This window comes from Orcinus orca, chromosome 6 (genome assembly GCF_937001465.1).
Source record: "Orcinus orca chromosome 6, mOrcOrc1.1, whole genome shotgun sequence".
Lineage (NCBI taxonomy): Eukaryota > Metazoa > Chordata > Mammalia > Artiodactyla > Delphinidae > Orcinus > Orcinus orca.
This window is the reverse complement of record NC_064564.1, coordinates 56,350,951-56,367,251: the sequence shown is the minus strand read 5'-3', so window position 1 is coordinate 56,367,251 and position 16,301 is coordinate 56,350,951. Positions and strand designations below refer to the sequence as shown.

The 16,301-nt window shown below is 46.9% G+C and overlaps 1 protein-coding gene across 1 annotated transcript in view; it reads right to left on the bottom strand.

Moving 5' to 3' along the window:
* Window positions 1–15,101, bottom strand: part of TTC39B (tetratricopeptide repeat domain 39B) — a 136,004-nt gene extending 120,903 nt beyond the window's left edge. The window contains exon 1 of the mRNA XM_033439759.2: window positions 14,827–15,101. Coding sequence (XP_033295650.2) covers window positions 14,827–14,868 — 42 coding nt within the window. The 5' untranslated portion in view covers window positions 14,869–15,101. The remainder of the gene's footprint in view (window positions 1–14,826) is intronic.
* Between the last annotated feature and the right edge of the window lie 1,200 nt (window positions 15,102–16,301).

Genomic DNA, 16,301 nt, shown 5'->3' with positions numbered 1-16,301 from the left:
TGGCAGCAGACGTGTCTCCATTCTGGCTTCCTGATCCCTGAACCACAGCTACTGCAAAGCGCTGGGAACTCTTAGCTCTAGAACCATCAGCCACAGAATACCAGCACCTGCCCTAGTGAGTCGGTTCTGGACAGCACTGAGGGTTTCTCACAGAGGCCCAGCCTAGAACCACACCTACAGCCCCTCCGTCCACTTTGTAAACATCTGGGTATTCCCTTCTTAAACTCTTTCTTATGTAAACTACCTACACCAGTTCCTGCTTCCTGTGCTGAAACCTGATGGAGACAGATGACAGAGAAGAAAATAAGCAAACAAGATAATACAGACGGTGATTATATCTATGAGGAAATAGACAGGATGCGTAATAGAGGAAAGAGAAAGGCTGCTCTGAAGATGAAACCCAAGGAAAACTGCACTTGGAACCTGATCTTTAAAGTGAGGATGGAAAGCCGAGAAGGAGCTGGTCACATGAAGAACCGGTGCAGTCCGCCAGGCTGGGGAAACACTCACGCAGGAGCACTATGGTGGAAAAGAACTGGGCATGTTCAAGAAACCTAACGGAAGCCAGGGTGGCTACAGCAGAGGAACGAAGGGGAGAGGGGCAGGAGATGAGCTGGAAGAGGAAAGCCAAAGAAGAGAAGTGTGGATTTCATCCTAAATAAACAGTTTGAAGCAGGGGCGCAATGTGATTACTATTTGTAAAAGCGCCCTTGGGCTGCAGAGTGAGAGTGGATTGCAGAGCCAGAGAGGAAGTAGGGAGACCAGTGAGGATGCTCTTCCAGAGACGCAGGGGGGAGAAGACAGTGGTGTGGCCTGGGGACATAGCGGTGATGGAGAGCAGGGGCCAGTATGCAGTAAGGAGCCATGTTTTGGAGGTACATCCGACAGGACTAGCTGATGACAGAGACGTGGGAGGCAAAAGAAGCGTAAATTGAGGGGAACAGACAGGGAAGATCAAGGATGAGGCACGGGGAGGGCTTTTTTGGTTGAGTAATGCTGCTTTAAATTGTTCCCCCAGTCTTGTGTTTCCTCCTAAAATAATTATGGAAGGGGTGATTGTCACCAAATTGCCACAATTGAAATGGAATGCTTTTTGGTCTTTAACAAAGAGACAGGAGTTCATTTTAGTATGTCACATGTTGTGTCCACCCCCCCCACCACGTTGAACCTAATCTATTTTCAAGTGAAACCTGCTCCCTGAGGCATGCAGACTTAAAGTTCTGACTGTGTACATCAAAAAGGGGGACTCTTATCTAGGTTAAAATGTAACCTCCTCCACCATAAACTATAAAGGGAGGTAAAAGCAGGTAAGCCTTTAGAAGATTAAAAAAAAAAAAAAAGATTCTTTCTAAGCTAGTAGCTTTACTTTTTAAATTTCCAATATAATTAGCATTACAGTTGGACTCGTGGAAACTAACACCTTATAAAGTCATCGCTACTATTTATGAAATCGGAGTAAATTTGCTTGACGTCTGATGAAAAAGTCCACGAATCTCAATGTTTTCCATTTTGAAAAGTTGGGAGAAATACCACCTATGCACGTATGCTAATATTACTAAATAGAAAACTGTTAGAAATGTGAACACCTCAGGCTTCTAAAAGCATTAAGTGTATGAATAAATTATACTCATCCTCATTTTCTGAATGCTCCCTATTTAGCCCAGCTAGATTACATGCGTTATTTCACTTCATCCCACTGTAGGAGGGAGGAAGCTATGGCTCCAAGTGTCTTGCCCTTGGTTACCTAGCTTGGGCCAGTGTCTGCAAGGGCATTTACCATTGTTTGTATTTTAAAATGAAAACAAAAAAAAACCCTTCTCTCTGAAAACTAGATCTTAAAATGAATATCAGCAAATGCATATTGAATAGCAAGATGTTCAATATGGCTAGTTGTAATATTTGATACAACCTTACTAGGATTCTTTCCTGCTCTGGAAAATTCTAGCCATTCTTATGTACTGATAAAAAGCAAAATCTATACATCATTGCTATTCAAATGAATGGCTCTGGATGAGTTGCCAAGGCTGCTAGTAGCAACTCTCTGAGGTGACCATTAGAATCCCCCACTGACTTATGAGGAGACTGAAGCTCACAGAGAGATTAAGTAACTTGCCCAAGGTCACAGTGTCTCTGCAAGTGACAGAACCCAATCCATGTCCACTAACCTGTAAGCCCATCCACATTCTTTCCTCTCTCCCACATGCCTTCCTAGGAACAGATACGACAAATCTGAAATTCAGATGGGATGCCTGAAAAGAGGCAGAATTTTTTTTTTTTTGCGGTACGCGGGCCTCTCACTGTTGTGGCCTCTCCCGTTGCGGGGCACAGGCTCCGGACGCGCAGGCTCAGCGGCCATGGCTCACGGGCCCAGCCACTCCACGGCATGTGGGATCTTCCCGGACCGGGGCACGGACCCGTGTCCCCTGCACCAGCAGGCGGACTCTCAACCACTGCGCCACCAGGGAAGCCCGAGGCAGAAATTTTTTGACTCTTTGCCCCATTTGAGACTTGTGCTAGGGTGACAGTCCCTTTCAATCAACTGTTAATGGCTTAGAAATGCAATTGCTTGTTTGTGCTTTGGCAGCAAGCTAAACATGTTGGATAAGTAGCATCTGCCTTGGGGAATGAACCAGAAAATCAGGAAAAACCATCATCTGTATATACTACACATCTTCTGCTTTATTGCAAATGGGACAAATTATTCATCTCGACAAGGGTAATTCACTCAGCCCTCGAGCCTGTCTTCTGATGACGTCACAGTGTTAAGAGCCAAGTCAGCGCTGACCCAAATGCACTCTGCTCTACAGTCTTGCTTTTTGATGCCTAACATATCTGCTTTGTCCTCATCATATATAATGGCTGCTCATTTTTACTTCTGCCTGGGAAATTCTATTTTATCCTAATGATTTTTAATTTTTCAATCAAGTTAAAGGTGAAAAGTATATTGAGGTGAGAGCAGCAGATAAAGGAAATCTTTATGGGGTCATGGAAATGTTCTTAAATTGGATTGTGGCGATAGCTGCACAATGTAAATTTACTAAAGATCATTGAATCGTACACTTAAAAGGAGTGAATGAATGGCATGTAAATTACACCTCAATAAAGCTTTTTTTTTTTTAAGAATACTGAGATAAAGCTAATAGATTATGGAGGTAAATTCTCCTTTCTGGTTGAAAGGCTAAAAATATCACGTTGTTAGAAAGCACTGAAGGGAGTTCCTTTGCTGCTTTCTGGGGGGGGGAAAGTCCCACCCTTTCCTTTTGGAACACCAAGGCACCTACATCCTATCCCTGCTGGGTGTCATAGCCTGTATGGTGAAAGAGGAATATTTCTCCTTGGAAGCAGCCAGGAATGTTAAATGGTCATTGAGTACCTGGAGGGGAGAAAATAAGGGAATATCTGGAAAGGCTGGAGGAGAAATGGTACCTGAGGGAGGTCTTCAAGGATGAAGAGGAATCATCCAAGTTGAGGAAACAGTGTATGAAAAAGCTGAGAAGTGAGAAAGGCTGCCCCTTTGGGAGATGGCGCCCGGAAGGGGAGCTACAAGCACTTCACCACAGCTGATATTAAAGGTCCTGTTAGGAGGGTAAACTCCTAGGAACCACCCCAGACCCACTGAAGAAGAATGGCTTGTGGGAGGACCTAGGAACATGCATCTTAACAAGCCACCCACTCCCCTAACCAGGTTACCTATGCACCTTGTGAGAACCACCAAGATAGGTCCTAAGTAAGGCCTCATACACCATGCTCAAGTGTTTGCAGAATACCTCAAAAGCAAAAGAAACACTGTGGACAGATTTTAAGCAGCAAGGTGAGGATGGACTTGAACTTTAAACACAGCAGTCTGGCATGGCACATGATTTTGAGGCAGAGAAAGAACCCTAGAGCTCCCTCCAGGGCCCAGGAGTGCACACACACTGTCACCTCCTTTACCTTTTAACCTCTTAGGCTAAGTAGCCGAACACAAACATACCTCCTACAGTCTCCTATTAACATCTAGGTGCTTTACGATCTTATGGAAATGTCGTAAGAATGTTATGACATTCACCAATGTTAAAGAGGGGACCATCCTGCACAACCACACATTTGGAGAAACTAGAGGTTACCACACGTACCACTTAGGTGTCAGGGGGCAAATGTCAGTTTCAAAATATTATGGATATGGCCAAGTCCCTTGCTGACTATTATAAACACTGTTCTGCTGAAACAGATGGCCCTTTGAGCCCATGTTTATACACTCTTTTGCGGTAAGTGGTTTCCCCTCTCCGCTCAGGGAGGGAGAGGTGTGAGGATTATAAACTTGCAGAATTGACCTAGCTGGAGTCCTGAGATTAGCCTTAGAGGTATCTGCATCATCCTAAAGGAATCCAAGTGGAAGAGGAGTCTTGCAGGACTCTGCATGGGCCGATGTTTATGCAAGGTCAGTTCCTTATTGGATTGGGAAATCAATGTCAAGTATCCGCATCATGCAGCCTTAATAATAATAGTACTAAGGGCCAACATTTGCACCCCATATGCTAAGCACTTTGTAGGGTGTTCATCCTCTCAATAACCCTCTGAGGACTCTCCTGGTGGTGCAGTGGTTAAGAATCCGCCTGCCAATGCAGGGGACACGGGTTTGAGCCCCGGTCCAGGAAGATCCCTCATGCCGCGGAGCAACTAAGTCCGTGCGCCACAACTACCGAGCCTGCGCTCTAGAGCCCGCGAACCACAACTACTGAGCCCACGTGCCACAACTACTGAAGCCCGCACGCCTAGAGCCCATGCTCCGCAACAGGAGAAGAAGCTGCGGCAATGAGAAGCCCATGCACCGCAACGAAGAGTAGCCATGGCTCTCCACGACTAGAGAAAGCCCGCATGCAGCAACGAAGACCCAACGCAGCCAAAAGTAAATAAATAAATAAATAAATAACTCTCTGAAGCAGGTTCTACAACATTATCCCCATTTGACTGATGAAGAAACTGAAGCTTAGAGAGATAAACTTATCTAAGTCTGTACATGGAGGAGCAGGGATTCAAACCCGTCTGACTCCAGAACTTCTGCCACAGCACTTCATGGGGTGTGTCAAATAGATTTCTATGTTTTCCGCGTTTTTGATGCCTATGATAGGAGTATTAAGGAAACAAGCAAATTTAATTCATAAAGCTTACGACGCTTTATAAACAAACTCACATATAGCCCTAGAAATCATCTAGTACAGGGGTCAGCAAAATGTTTCCCCAAAGACCCTATAAATATTTAGGCCACGTGGGCCATACGGTGTGTCCTAACTACTACCTCTGACATTGAGTGTAAAGGGCAACAGGCAACACCTAAACAAACGGGCATGTCTGTATTCCAATAAAATGTTATTTACAAGAACAGGCAGGAGGGAGGCTACATTGTTCTTGCAGCACAGTCTGCCACTCCCTGACCTAGTGGAAAGGGCCATGAATGTAGAGTTACAGCACTTGGCTTCTAACCCTCATTCCATGCCTAAGTGAGCTGGATGGCCTTCAGCCAGTCACTGCCTGTGTCTAGGCTGTGAACTTCTGCATTAGTTTCTCCCCTATAGGCTGCAAAAATAAGGTGAAACTACATTCGGACACACTAAAACAGATTCTCCATCAAACCCATAAATAATAAACTGTGGCAGCAATACCTTAAGGTAAAGCAGAAGGGAAGAGAAAACTAGCACGTTAAGGGTACTTCTATGTGCCAGGTGCTTTGTAAAACAGACTCGTATTTCATCCTGTTTGCCAACCTTATGGGGTAGTTGTCATTATTCCTGTTTTATAAATGAAAAGCATCAGACAAGTTAAATAACGAGCTCCAGGTCACACAGCAAATGAGACGAGAAGCCTAGACCGGAATCCAAGCCAGGGGTAGCTATTCTCGAACAACAAGCACTCGGGTGATGATTTTGCACAGATGATGACATCTGAGTGCTTCCGGCAGAGGGTCCTGGAGCCAGGCCTCATTCCCCTCTCTTCCGGACTCTCCCACTCTGTCATCTGTGTTGCCCACCTCCTCTCAAAAAGACCCTACCCCATTTGGTCTGAAAAAACGAAGTGAGACTCTGAGGTTTGTTGCCTTTAGCTCTGAGTGGAACGACTGTGATTCATGCATGGAAAATAGACCAGGAAGCCCAGAACTCTGGGGCAAAGCAGCCTAAAGAAGCAGGGCAAGAGAAAAGGAGGACAGAGGGACACCCTCAGAGAACCCCTGACTGGTCCTGCTGACGGCACCAGAGTCGTGGGTCCAGGACTTCTGCGTCTGAGAACTTAGCTGAGGGTAAGAGTCTATGTGACAAAATACAGCCTATGGAAGTACTCAATCGTGCCTGACTTGTCTGCCTCCTTAACTAGTGCATTGCAGGTTACAGTCATCAGTTTAAAACTAAGTACTTTGGAAATGGGGCTGGGAAAGGAAAAGAAATGGGATCATCATTGCTTCCTTTATCAAAAAACAAACAAAAAAAAGAAACACATTTCCCAAATGTGGGAGGATACATATGTCAAGGAAGAAAATTGAAAAAAAAAAACGAAAACAAAAAAGCCAAACTGCTTAGCTGAGCGTTCAAGACCTACCAAAATCTGCTGGAATACACACAGCACTGTCTTCCAGCCTCGACCACAGAGCCCTCGCACAGTGTGCACTTCAGCCTCCACCAAGCTTCACCCATGCCCGGGCATGTTTCCCCACTGGTCCCTCTGCCTGAAGGAATGAAGCCGTGATCTGCTCTCCATGGCTGCCTGCTAAAACTCCACCCCTCAAAGTCCAGATCCCATGTCACCTTCTAGATCACAAACGTCAAAGCCGAGAACTTCAGAAACAGATCATCAAGGTCAATTCCTTCAGGTTACATAAGAGGAAACCAAGGCCCAAAGGGGTTAAGTCACACAGCTGGGCAGTAAAGACTTGGTCTGGAAACCAAGTTAGCTGATCTGACTTGGGGGCGGAGGGGCAGGGAGGCACGCCTCACCAGCACCTTCAGGGTGAGTGACAACCCCAGGAAAGCCCTCTCTTCCTCCTCCTTCTTGAAGCCCCAGGCCTGCTTACAAGCTCGCCGAACTCGCCCCTCCATTCCAGGTGAGAGTGGTTTTGTGTGTCCATATTCCTGCTTGGCTGCTCCAGAGGGATCAAAGCCATGTCTTTCCCATCGTGTTATCCCAGTACCTAGCTAGCGCTGCACAGAGTGGGCCTTCAGGGGGCTGTAACAGTCATTCAACAAAACAAAAACACCAGAAAACAACCTCCCTCCCCACCTCCGGTCCTGTCTTCCTCCAATCAATCGGCCTCCATGCACTGCCAGAGGGACCAACCTACAGCTCGGATCTCACCACACCTCTGCTCAGCTGAAATCCTTAAATGCACACCATTGCACATCATGATATCCACGATTCAGCATGAAAAACTTAGAAGAGCCCTTCCTGCCCTTGAGCCTCATTTCCTGCCACCCAGAGCACCACAAGCACTTCTTCACCTCCGAACCCTATGCCTGCTGTTCCCTCTCCCCGGGACGCACTGCAAGAGTCCCCTTTGTCCCCAGCTCTCTTCTACATGGCTAACCCCTACTCATCCCGCAAGACCCAGAATGTCTAAGAAATGGCCTCCTTGAGGAAACCATCCCTGATTACCCATTCCCTCTCCCCACTCCAGGTGAGATGCCCTCCTCCGTGCTGCCAAAGCACCTCGGCATCCCTCCTGTGTAGTTCTCAGCACAGATAACTGCATCTATTTGTTTACACCCCCACCTCCCACTAGACCATCACTTAGGGCAGGAGCACCTGGCATAAAACCCGATACATGAACTTAGACTGAATAATCTTCTCCTTCACTAGTTACAATCAGACCCAACAAATATACATAGTGCATCATTTCACTAAAATATTTTAAAATACAGGTCCACAGATCTCAGCAAAAAAAGCTCTTACTACACACCCAGTCTTTCAGTAAAGAGCTCAAGATGCATAATGGCATTATGAACTGCCAGGAAGTCAACACGTCAAGAGTGCCTTTAGAGAGGTGTGGTGACCTAGCCAGTACGGCCGACTGGCCAGAGTCTGGGGATGTGACCGACTCCCACTAAGCACAGGGATGGAAGAGGAAAGTTCTGACACAGTGACCGAGGGGAGGTTTGACAAAGGGAAGCTCTCCCCAGGAAGCCTCTCAGCGCCCAGGCGAATCCCCGGGCACTCCTCTCCTGGGAAGTGAGCACACAGTAACTTCAGGAGACCTGCCTGAGCTGGCCACCGGGGCACCTGAGACTGGGGGCCGGGGGACTGTCAACAGACAGCCAGACGGAAACCACTAGCCTCTCAGAACTCACAGTATCCAGTTCACACGGTGCATAATTAGTAACAGCACCCGTGCGCAGGGAGCTAAGATAGGAAGGAAAGCAAACGGCTAACCCAAGGAAGAACTGATTCCTGTCTAAGAAGCACGCCTGCACCTCTGGACTTGAGGGGGAGGTAGGAGGTGTGGGGCAAAGGGGACGTGAGCAGAAAATGAGGGCAAGTTTCACTGAGAAAGTAGCATTCCCAGAACAGATGATCTTTCAAATGATTCAAAACTGAACATTCAGGGGACACAGTGGCATGTCCACCGTGTGGCGCACGTGGTGGCGCAGTGGTTGAGAGTCCGCCTGCCGATGCAGCGGACACGGGTTCGTACCCCGGTCCGGGAAGATCCCACATGCCGCGGAGCGGCTGGGCCGTGAGCCATGGCCGCTGAGCCTGCGCGTCCGGAGCCTGTGCTCCACAACGGGAGAGGCCACAACAGTGAGAGGCCCGCGTACCGCAAAAAAAAAAAAAAAATTGAACATTTCAGGAAAATTGCCTGTTCGTTAACCGGAGCTGGCATCCAGGCTGACGACGGTAAGCTGATGCTATTTTTTTCCTCTCGCTCACCTGCAGGACCAATTTACAAACATCCTTTCCTAACCTTGCCCAGATTCATCCACTCATAAGCAAATGGCCGTGCTCCCTCAGTAAGGAAAGTCACAGTGAGCCAAGCAGGTGAGTCAATTCTGCATGAGGTCCTTCCCCACCCTCCACACCCACCGGAAGGCTGAATCCTACCCAGTTGTCTTCTTAGGTAACAGCACCGCCAGCCAGCCAAGAATCATCTCTTACCGGCTCCTCCCTTCTGCCCATTCCACTGCCCCTCCAACTAGGGAACAGGCCACCCGGCCAATTCCTCCTCCGAGTCCTCCCTGAGAAGCTCCTCCTTTCTGGCCTCCTCTCTCCAACCCCAAGACCTCTGCTCCACTCCAGTCCACACCACCTCCCATTCTGAACTGTCGCAACAGCCTCTTGCCTTTCCTGCCACCACCCCCAGTCTGGCTGCACCAACTTCACCAGACTTAGCTTCCTAAAATAAATAATTGTATCACTCTTGCCTAGTTAAAAAGCCCTCTGGGTCCCCATTTTTTAGGAGATCGCAGCCCTCCAAGGCACTCCTCCCCATATGCTGAGCACCCTGCTGACCGCAGGGCGTGCTCTCATCCCCGCCCCATCTCAACTTCCACCCACGCCTCTGCCTTATTGCACTTGCTCCACCTAGCACACCCTTCAAGATCCAGTTCAGGGAGCCGGATTCTTCCAGCTCCATTCTTCTTCCTCAGAATTGCTTTGCCAATTCGGGCTCTTTTGTGTTTCCATACGAATTTTAAAAGTTTTTGTTCTAGTTCTGTGAAACATGCCATTGGTAACTTGATAGAGATTGCATGGAATCTGTAGATGGCCTTGGGTAGTATGGTCATTTTAATAATATTGATTCTTCCAATCCAAGAACACAGTATGCATTTCTATCTGTTTGTGTAATCTTGGATTTCTTTCATCAGCATCTTATAGCTTTCAGAGTACAGGTATTTTGCCTTCTTAGGTAGGTTTATTCCTAGGTATTTTATTCTTTTTCATGCGATGGTAAATGGGATTGTTTCCTTTATATACATACTACTATATATAAAATAGATGACCAACAAGGGCCTCCTGTATAGCACTGGGATCTATACTCAAAATTTTGCAATAACCTAAAATGGAAAAGAATCTAAAAAAGAAAAAAATATATATATATATATATACACACATACATCTGAATCACTTTGCTATATACCTGAAACTAACACAACATTGTAAATCAACTATATTTTAATTAAAAAAATTTTTTTAAAGACCCAGTTCAAATACCACCTCTTCTTTAAAGTCTTTGCCAGCCACTAAACGAGGGCAACCAACCATTTCTGTTTGCACCTGTTGTCCTGGAGTAATTACTGAAAGCAGCACACTGACTTCCCCAGGGCCCTGCTGTGAATGATAAATTATATGACCCTCCTACCTAAAATCTACCCTGACCCAAAGACAGCACTCGTTACTTGTGTAACTGTGTCTTTTGCTAGAGCGTGTGTTCCTCAAGAGCAATCAAGCCATCTTATCTCAGTATGGACTTCCAGCACCTGAAGACTGCTGCACCTGGGGAGGTGCTCAATGAACACTGATGGAATGAAAGAATGAATCTGATACGAAGAAAACTGTAGCAATCAGTTTTATCTAAACTTCATCTAAAGCGCCAGTGGGGAAAATTTCTAAATCAGAATTAGATCCAAAAAGTCCTGGGCCAAAAATTCAGGCCATGAAAGCATTTGTCACATAAACCATTTCTTTCCGTAATCCAGTGTTTCTCAACTTTTTTTCAATATTGTCCTCCTGCCCCAGGAGCCTTTTTAGACATTTTTTTTCCTAACCACATCCCCCATGAAATGTTAATAGCACAGAGATATACCTGTACTTTATACATAAAAGAGCAAGTATAAAGTTTATTCTTCTTATATAATAATGGGTTCAGAATGGCAATAAAAATGTTAAGTCATGTTTTAAATTTTAAAGCTATTAACATTAAACTTTGTATTTGCTGAGTAACTTTTAATGTAATTTTAATGTAAAAATGTGATGTATCAAATTATACATAAAAATTGCCAATTTCTACATAATAATAGCAATGTAACCAAATTTTTCAAACTTTCAAAACTGCTATTTTTCCAGAAAAGGTAAAACAATTGAAAACAAAATCTTCTTAAAAGTTATTTTTCATGAACTTAACTCTTGTTTTATATGAGAAAATAATTTTTAACTTATCCAGCTGCTACATATTCATTCAGATATCATCAATAGTTTCTCTTTTCAATACTTGGCATAGTTATTAGTGGGTTGAATAATTCTAATAGGATTAAAGAATAAAATATAAAGTACTTTTATTTAATTTTCAAATCCCAAGTCACACACAAAGTAGTGTGGGCCAAACATAAGCACTTAACAGCCACAAGGCAGCCAAAGGCAGCCCTAATGGATAAGGAAGTCACCAACAGAGATATGGCTTCAGGATCAAGCTATTGATGGACAGAAAGTTCTCCAGTCATAGCCATCTAGTTGCCATAGGTTTGTAGTAATGACCCTGCATACATTCTGTATATCTTCCATGAACTCAATGTCAATGTTGCTTGTGTAATACCCAAGAAAAACCAATGAGAGAAATTTAAATGTTAAGAAGTAAGATTTTGCCCACCAAGCTTTGAAGGGCCACAAACCACTGGAACATCTGAGAAGTTTCTGCCTCCCTCCAGAACCAATTTTTGCCACCCCTGAGGCTGCAAGCCCTAACCTCTGTGTTCCCACGTTTATCCTCCTAGCACCTAGAGAAAAAAACAAAAAAAAACAAAAAACACCAGTTTACCTAAGAAAACACCCCATCCCACAACGATAATAAGAGCCCCTCTACCTCCATCATCTCCTTGGGTACTTTTAAAGAAAAGGGATTCCCATACTATTAGCCTTTCTCCCAAACAAAGGAGCCCCCCACCTCTAAAAGTGTAGACTTTTGGAGCTGGAAGAACACTCGGGGCTCATAGAGCCCCTCCATCTTCAGATGAGGAAACTTAAAAGAGCCCTAAGAGGTAGAGAGACTGCCTCAATCAAGGTCACTATATTGTTATAGACAGAGACCTTGTCAGCCTGGGTCACTGTTGTATCTCCAAGCTAGGACCAGGCTTGGCACATAACACAGTCAGATGTTTGCACACTTAATGAATGAATGGCTATTGGGCAAATTAGTGACTGAGCTGAGAGCCCAGTTCACCTAATTCCTAACCTACCACTTTTACAACTACACCAATTTGTCCCTTTTTACTCTCCTAGCATATCAAATAGTGGCCTCAAAGACTATCAAATTTATATTGTTTGAAAAACTTCCCAGCTCTTTTAGTTTCACACATCCAGAAAGTTGAAGAGCAGGGTCTTGTGTGCTTGTGGTAGAGTGCTTCAGCCCACTGAAAGTGAAGGACTTTCCACAAATAAGTCAAGGGTACCCGGTTGACAATGCATCACTTCTTACTTGCTTACCCTGCCTTGATCTCTTTTCTAGAGTTCTTGTTCACGTGCCATATCTCCTTACCCAGACTGAGAACCGTAGAGAGCCAAAACTGCCTTCCGTTTCTAAGACACCTACTAAGTTTAAGCACGAAGCAAATGTTCAATAAATGTTTGCAAAATTTATTCCAATGGAAATGGTGCACCATGAGGAACAAAAGTGGATTTGGCATGAACAAAAAAATTCTGATTGTACTTTGCTCATTTCCTAGGACCAGTAGAGTACCTAACATGTAATGGGAGCCTAACAGTTACTGAATTTTAAAACACAAATGAAAGATATGGCAAAAACTGAGACGTTATTAAGCACAGTCTTCATTCATTCAATAAATACGTATTACCAAGTATCTGTGTGCCAGGCTCTCTGCTGCTCTAAAACCTAATTTCCCCCACAGAGCCAGAGCCCTCCTCCCTAGCAAACGCATGGCATTAGGTTCACCTTGCAGGCTGTGGGCACAGCTAGGGTAGCCATGTCTCAATATGCCCAAGACAGTCCCAGTTTACACCTACTGTCCAAGTGTTCTCTCCCAACAATGCCCTGGTCTAGACAATTATATCACCCTAAGTGTAGCAAATCTTTTTCAACAAGAAGCCCAGGGATTCAAAAATTTCACTCCACATTTACTAGCTACTCGCAGTCCCTTTTTTTTGGCTGTGCCATGCAGCACGTGGGATCTTAGTTCCCCAACCAGGGGATGCCCCCTGGTTGCATGCCCCCTGCAGTGGAAGGGCAGAGTTCTAACCACTGGACTGCCAGGGAATTCCCTACTCCCAGTCTTGTTTCCTTATTTCTAATCCAGGCATAACACATTAAACTAAATGGTTATAAATAGAAAAGTGGCTGGGGACAAGGCTGGGACATCAGATTGAGACTACACTGTAGAGAGCCTTGCATGCCAAGAACATGGATACATAATTTAATATACAGCAGGGAGCGATAAAAACCTTTAAGGGATAAAGTGAATGTATAGTCAAAGCACTATGAGTGTTATGATGTTGGTTACAGGAAAGATCTAAGACAGGAGGAATGAAAAAAGCCGGCTCCAGGTCATACCAAAAAGACAGCCTAAAGCTGTAAATAAAGAAAGGCTGTCACAGATGAAAACGGCAACAAATATGCTATTTCATCATTTGCCTTTATGTGTAATTTTAAAGTTTCAACAATAGATGCAGCTATGCAAGCTCTAGTTCATTGATCTGTGGTCCTGATACCCTCCTTGGAAGGCACATGTTGTAAGGAAGCTTCTGGACAGTCAGGCTTGCCCTCCTGTCGGCCAGTCGTGTAAAGGAGCTGAAGCTCGGTTTTTGTTTTATTTTAAGTGCTACATTTCAAACACAGTATTCGTTGTCAGAAGAGTTTCCCGACACTGAAAGAGATGGACAGGAAGCTTAACCCGCCAACTCCAGATCTTCCACTATTGCATCATTTGAAACTAAGCCTCCTCAGGCAGCGACTTGTAAAATTCAAGTCAGGTAAAATGGCAGCAGCAGTCGCTGTGGGTGCTGCTCCTGCGGCCGCCGCCGCTGGCCTCAACTTCAAGCGCCGGAGAGCGCGTCTCTCCGGAGCTGCCAACTGCTCAAAGGAACAGTCGATAAATCAACAGGTCCTGCTCGCCCGCCCGAGGGTGCTCAGACCCGGGCGCGCCAGCCACAGAAGGAAGTGGCTAATTATTTAAAGACAGTCGAGACCACTAGAGGCCGGAGTCGGCTCTCCAAGCGCCTTCCCTCCGTCCACCACCCACACTGGGAACCTGCTGGGAAAAGGCCCGGGCCCCGTACACGGAGGGGAAAGCACCAATTCCTGGGCTGCTGCTCCAGGTCCCTAGCCTTCCAGCCCCTGGGCAGCCCTGCACTGCCCGCGGGTGCAGACACCCCGAGGGCTCCTTTTTCCTCCGGCTGTCCCCCTCCTCTCATCGATTGCAAGCCTTTCTGTTCTGCCACTGGAAACTTCCAGAGAAGGTGAAATTCCCAGGTCAAGAGACGATTCTACAAACTCTAAAGGGCCAATGTCGGGACTTCAGAGTCAGACCTCATAAAGCCTAGGCGTCCCTGGTGAGGCTCAGTACTGCTCTGTACTGCGGGTCCTGCGCTCCCGCGCGTTCGCACCCATCCACCCGCTGGCCGGACGTGGTGTCCTCCGATCCGCAAGAGCCCACGATGCCGGCGCCCGCAACTTCAGCAGCGCCTCCTCTCCCAGAGCCGCAGAGACACTCCTCGCTCCAGCGAGAACAGACCTCCCAAGGCCTCGTGTCCCCAGCCGCAATCCCTGTCCCTTCCCCCGGGCGAGAGGCTGCAGGTCCCAGACAGGGAACCAAGGGGGCGGAACCTTGACCGTCCCTGCCGGACTCGCTCAACCCTGCCGAGCTCGCTCATTCCTCCCGGGCTCCAGGGGCAGTTCCCACACTCCCCACCAGCCAGTACCTCGTCCGCTTCCAACTCTGCTCCGTTGCCTACGAGCGCCATGTTCCTCCTCCGGCTGCCGCCGCCCAGAAACCAAACAGGGAGCTCAGAGCCAACTCAGTTTCTCGGCTCCGGGCTCAGCCCAGCGCCAGCAAAGGAGGAAGAGGGTGGCTCCGCGCTCCCGCCGGGTCCCGGGCGGGGCCAGCGCGCCGTTGGGCGTGTGCTTTCCCCGCCCCCGGCGCCCGCACACCAGAAGAGCATCCATTCCCCGAGCCGGCGCCGGGTGGCGGGCCTCTACACAAGCTCCGCCCTCTGCAGGCCTCGCCCCGCCCTCTACGCGGCTCTGACTAGAGCAGCCAATCAGATTCCCCAACGCTTTTCCGCCTCCAGACGGCATCCACTTAGGATCCACATGGGAGGGGTCATTGCGTGGGCGGAGTCACCTCGTGGGCGGAGTCACCTCGTGGGCGGAGTCACTGGCGAAGTTCGCTGGTCTGGCCCACTCTCTGGAAAGGCACCTGAGAGTACCAGCTACCAGTACTCTGTGGGGAGGCCTGGAGCCAAGAGAGCGCTGGGTTAACGAGGCCAACCAAGGTCAAAGCCACCTAACCCTGATGCCCCTTTGAACCGTCCACCTGGTCTCTGGGCCAGTGCCAGTCCCCTTCCCTCGCCAGGTGCGCACTGCATCTCGCAGATGGTGAGGCCAGAGAGCAGCCTTGAGTCAAGGTCACAAGTCACCCAAAGGTCTCTGTCATTCCACCTGTCCAGACACTAAGTCAGGGACATCATCTTCAGATACAGGAATGCTGTGTTTGCTTCTGTGTATGGTTGAAAAATAACAGAAAAACCACAGGACATATATTTATACAACTTAGAGCTCCTCTACCCCTCCTCCCAATATCCTGTCACGATGACCCATTTTGTAACCCCAAACATATGTGCATAATTCGTGCTTGAACTATAAGATCCATGAGGGTACGGATGCTGTTTGTCTTCTTCAAAACTGTATCCCCAGCACCTGGAACAGTGCCTTACGCGTGGTAGATGCTCAACAAATATTTGTTGGCTTCGTTTAGAAATTGATTCCTGCGTATAACATGTAAGGTAACTGAACTATCCAACTGAAAAATTATAAGGGTATTTGGTGGGGGGGGGGGTGTTGGTCAGCTTTATTTTACATACGATAAAATTCACCAAGTTTAAGTTTGTAATTTGATAACAGATGTTTACAAAACACCATTCCAATCATGAAAACACACCCAAAAAGTTCCCTGTGCCTTTTTGCTGTCAATTTCCTTCCCCCACTCCCTGGCCTCTGGCAACCACTGATCTGCCTGATCTGCTTTCTGTCACTCTCATTTTTTTTTTTTTTTTTTTTTTTTTTGCGGTACACGGGCCTCTCACTGTTGTGCCCAGCCGCTCCGGGGCATGTGGGATCTTCCCGGACCGGACCGGGGCACGAACCCATGTCCCCTGCATCAACAGGCGGACTCTCA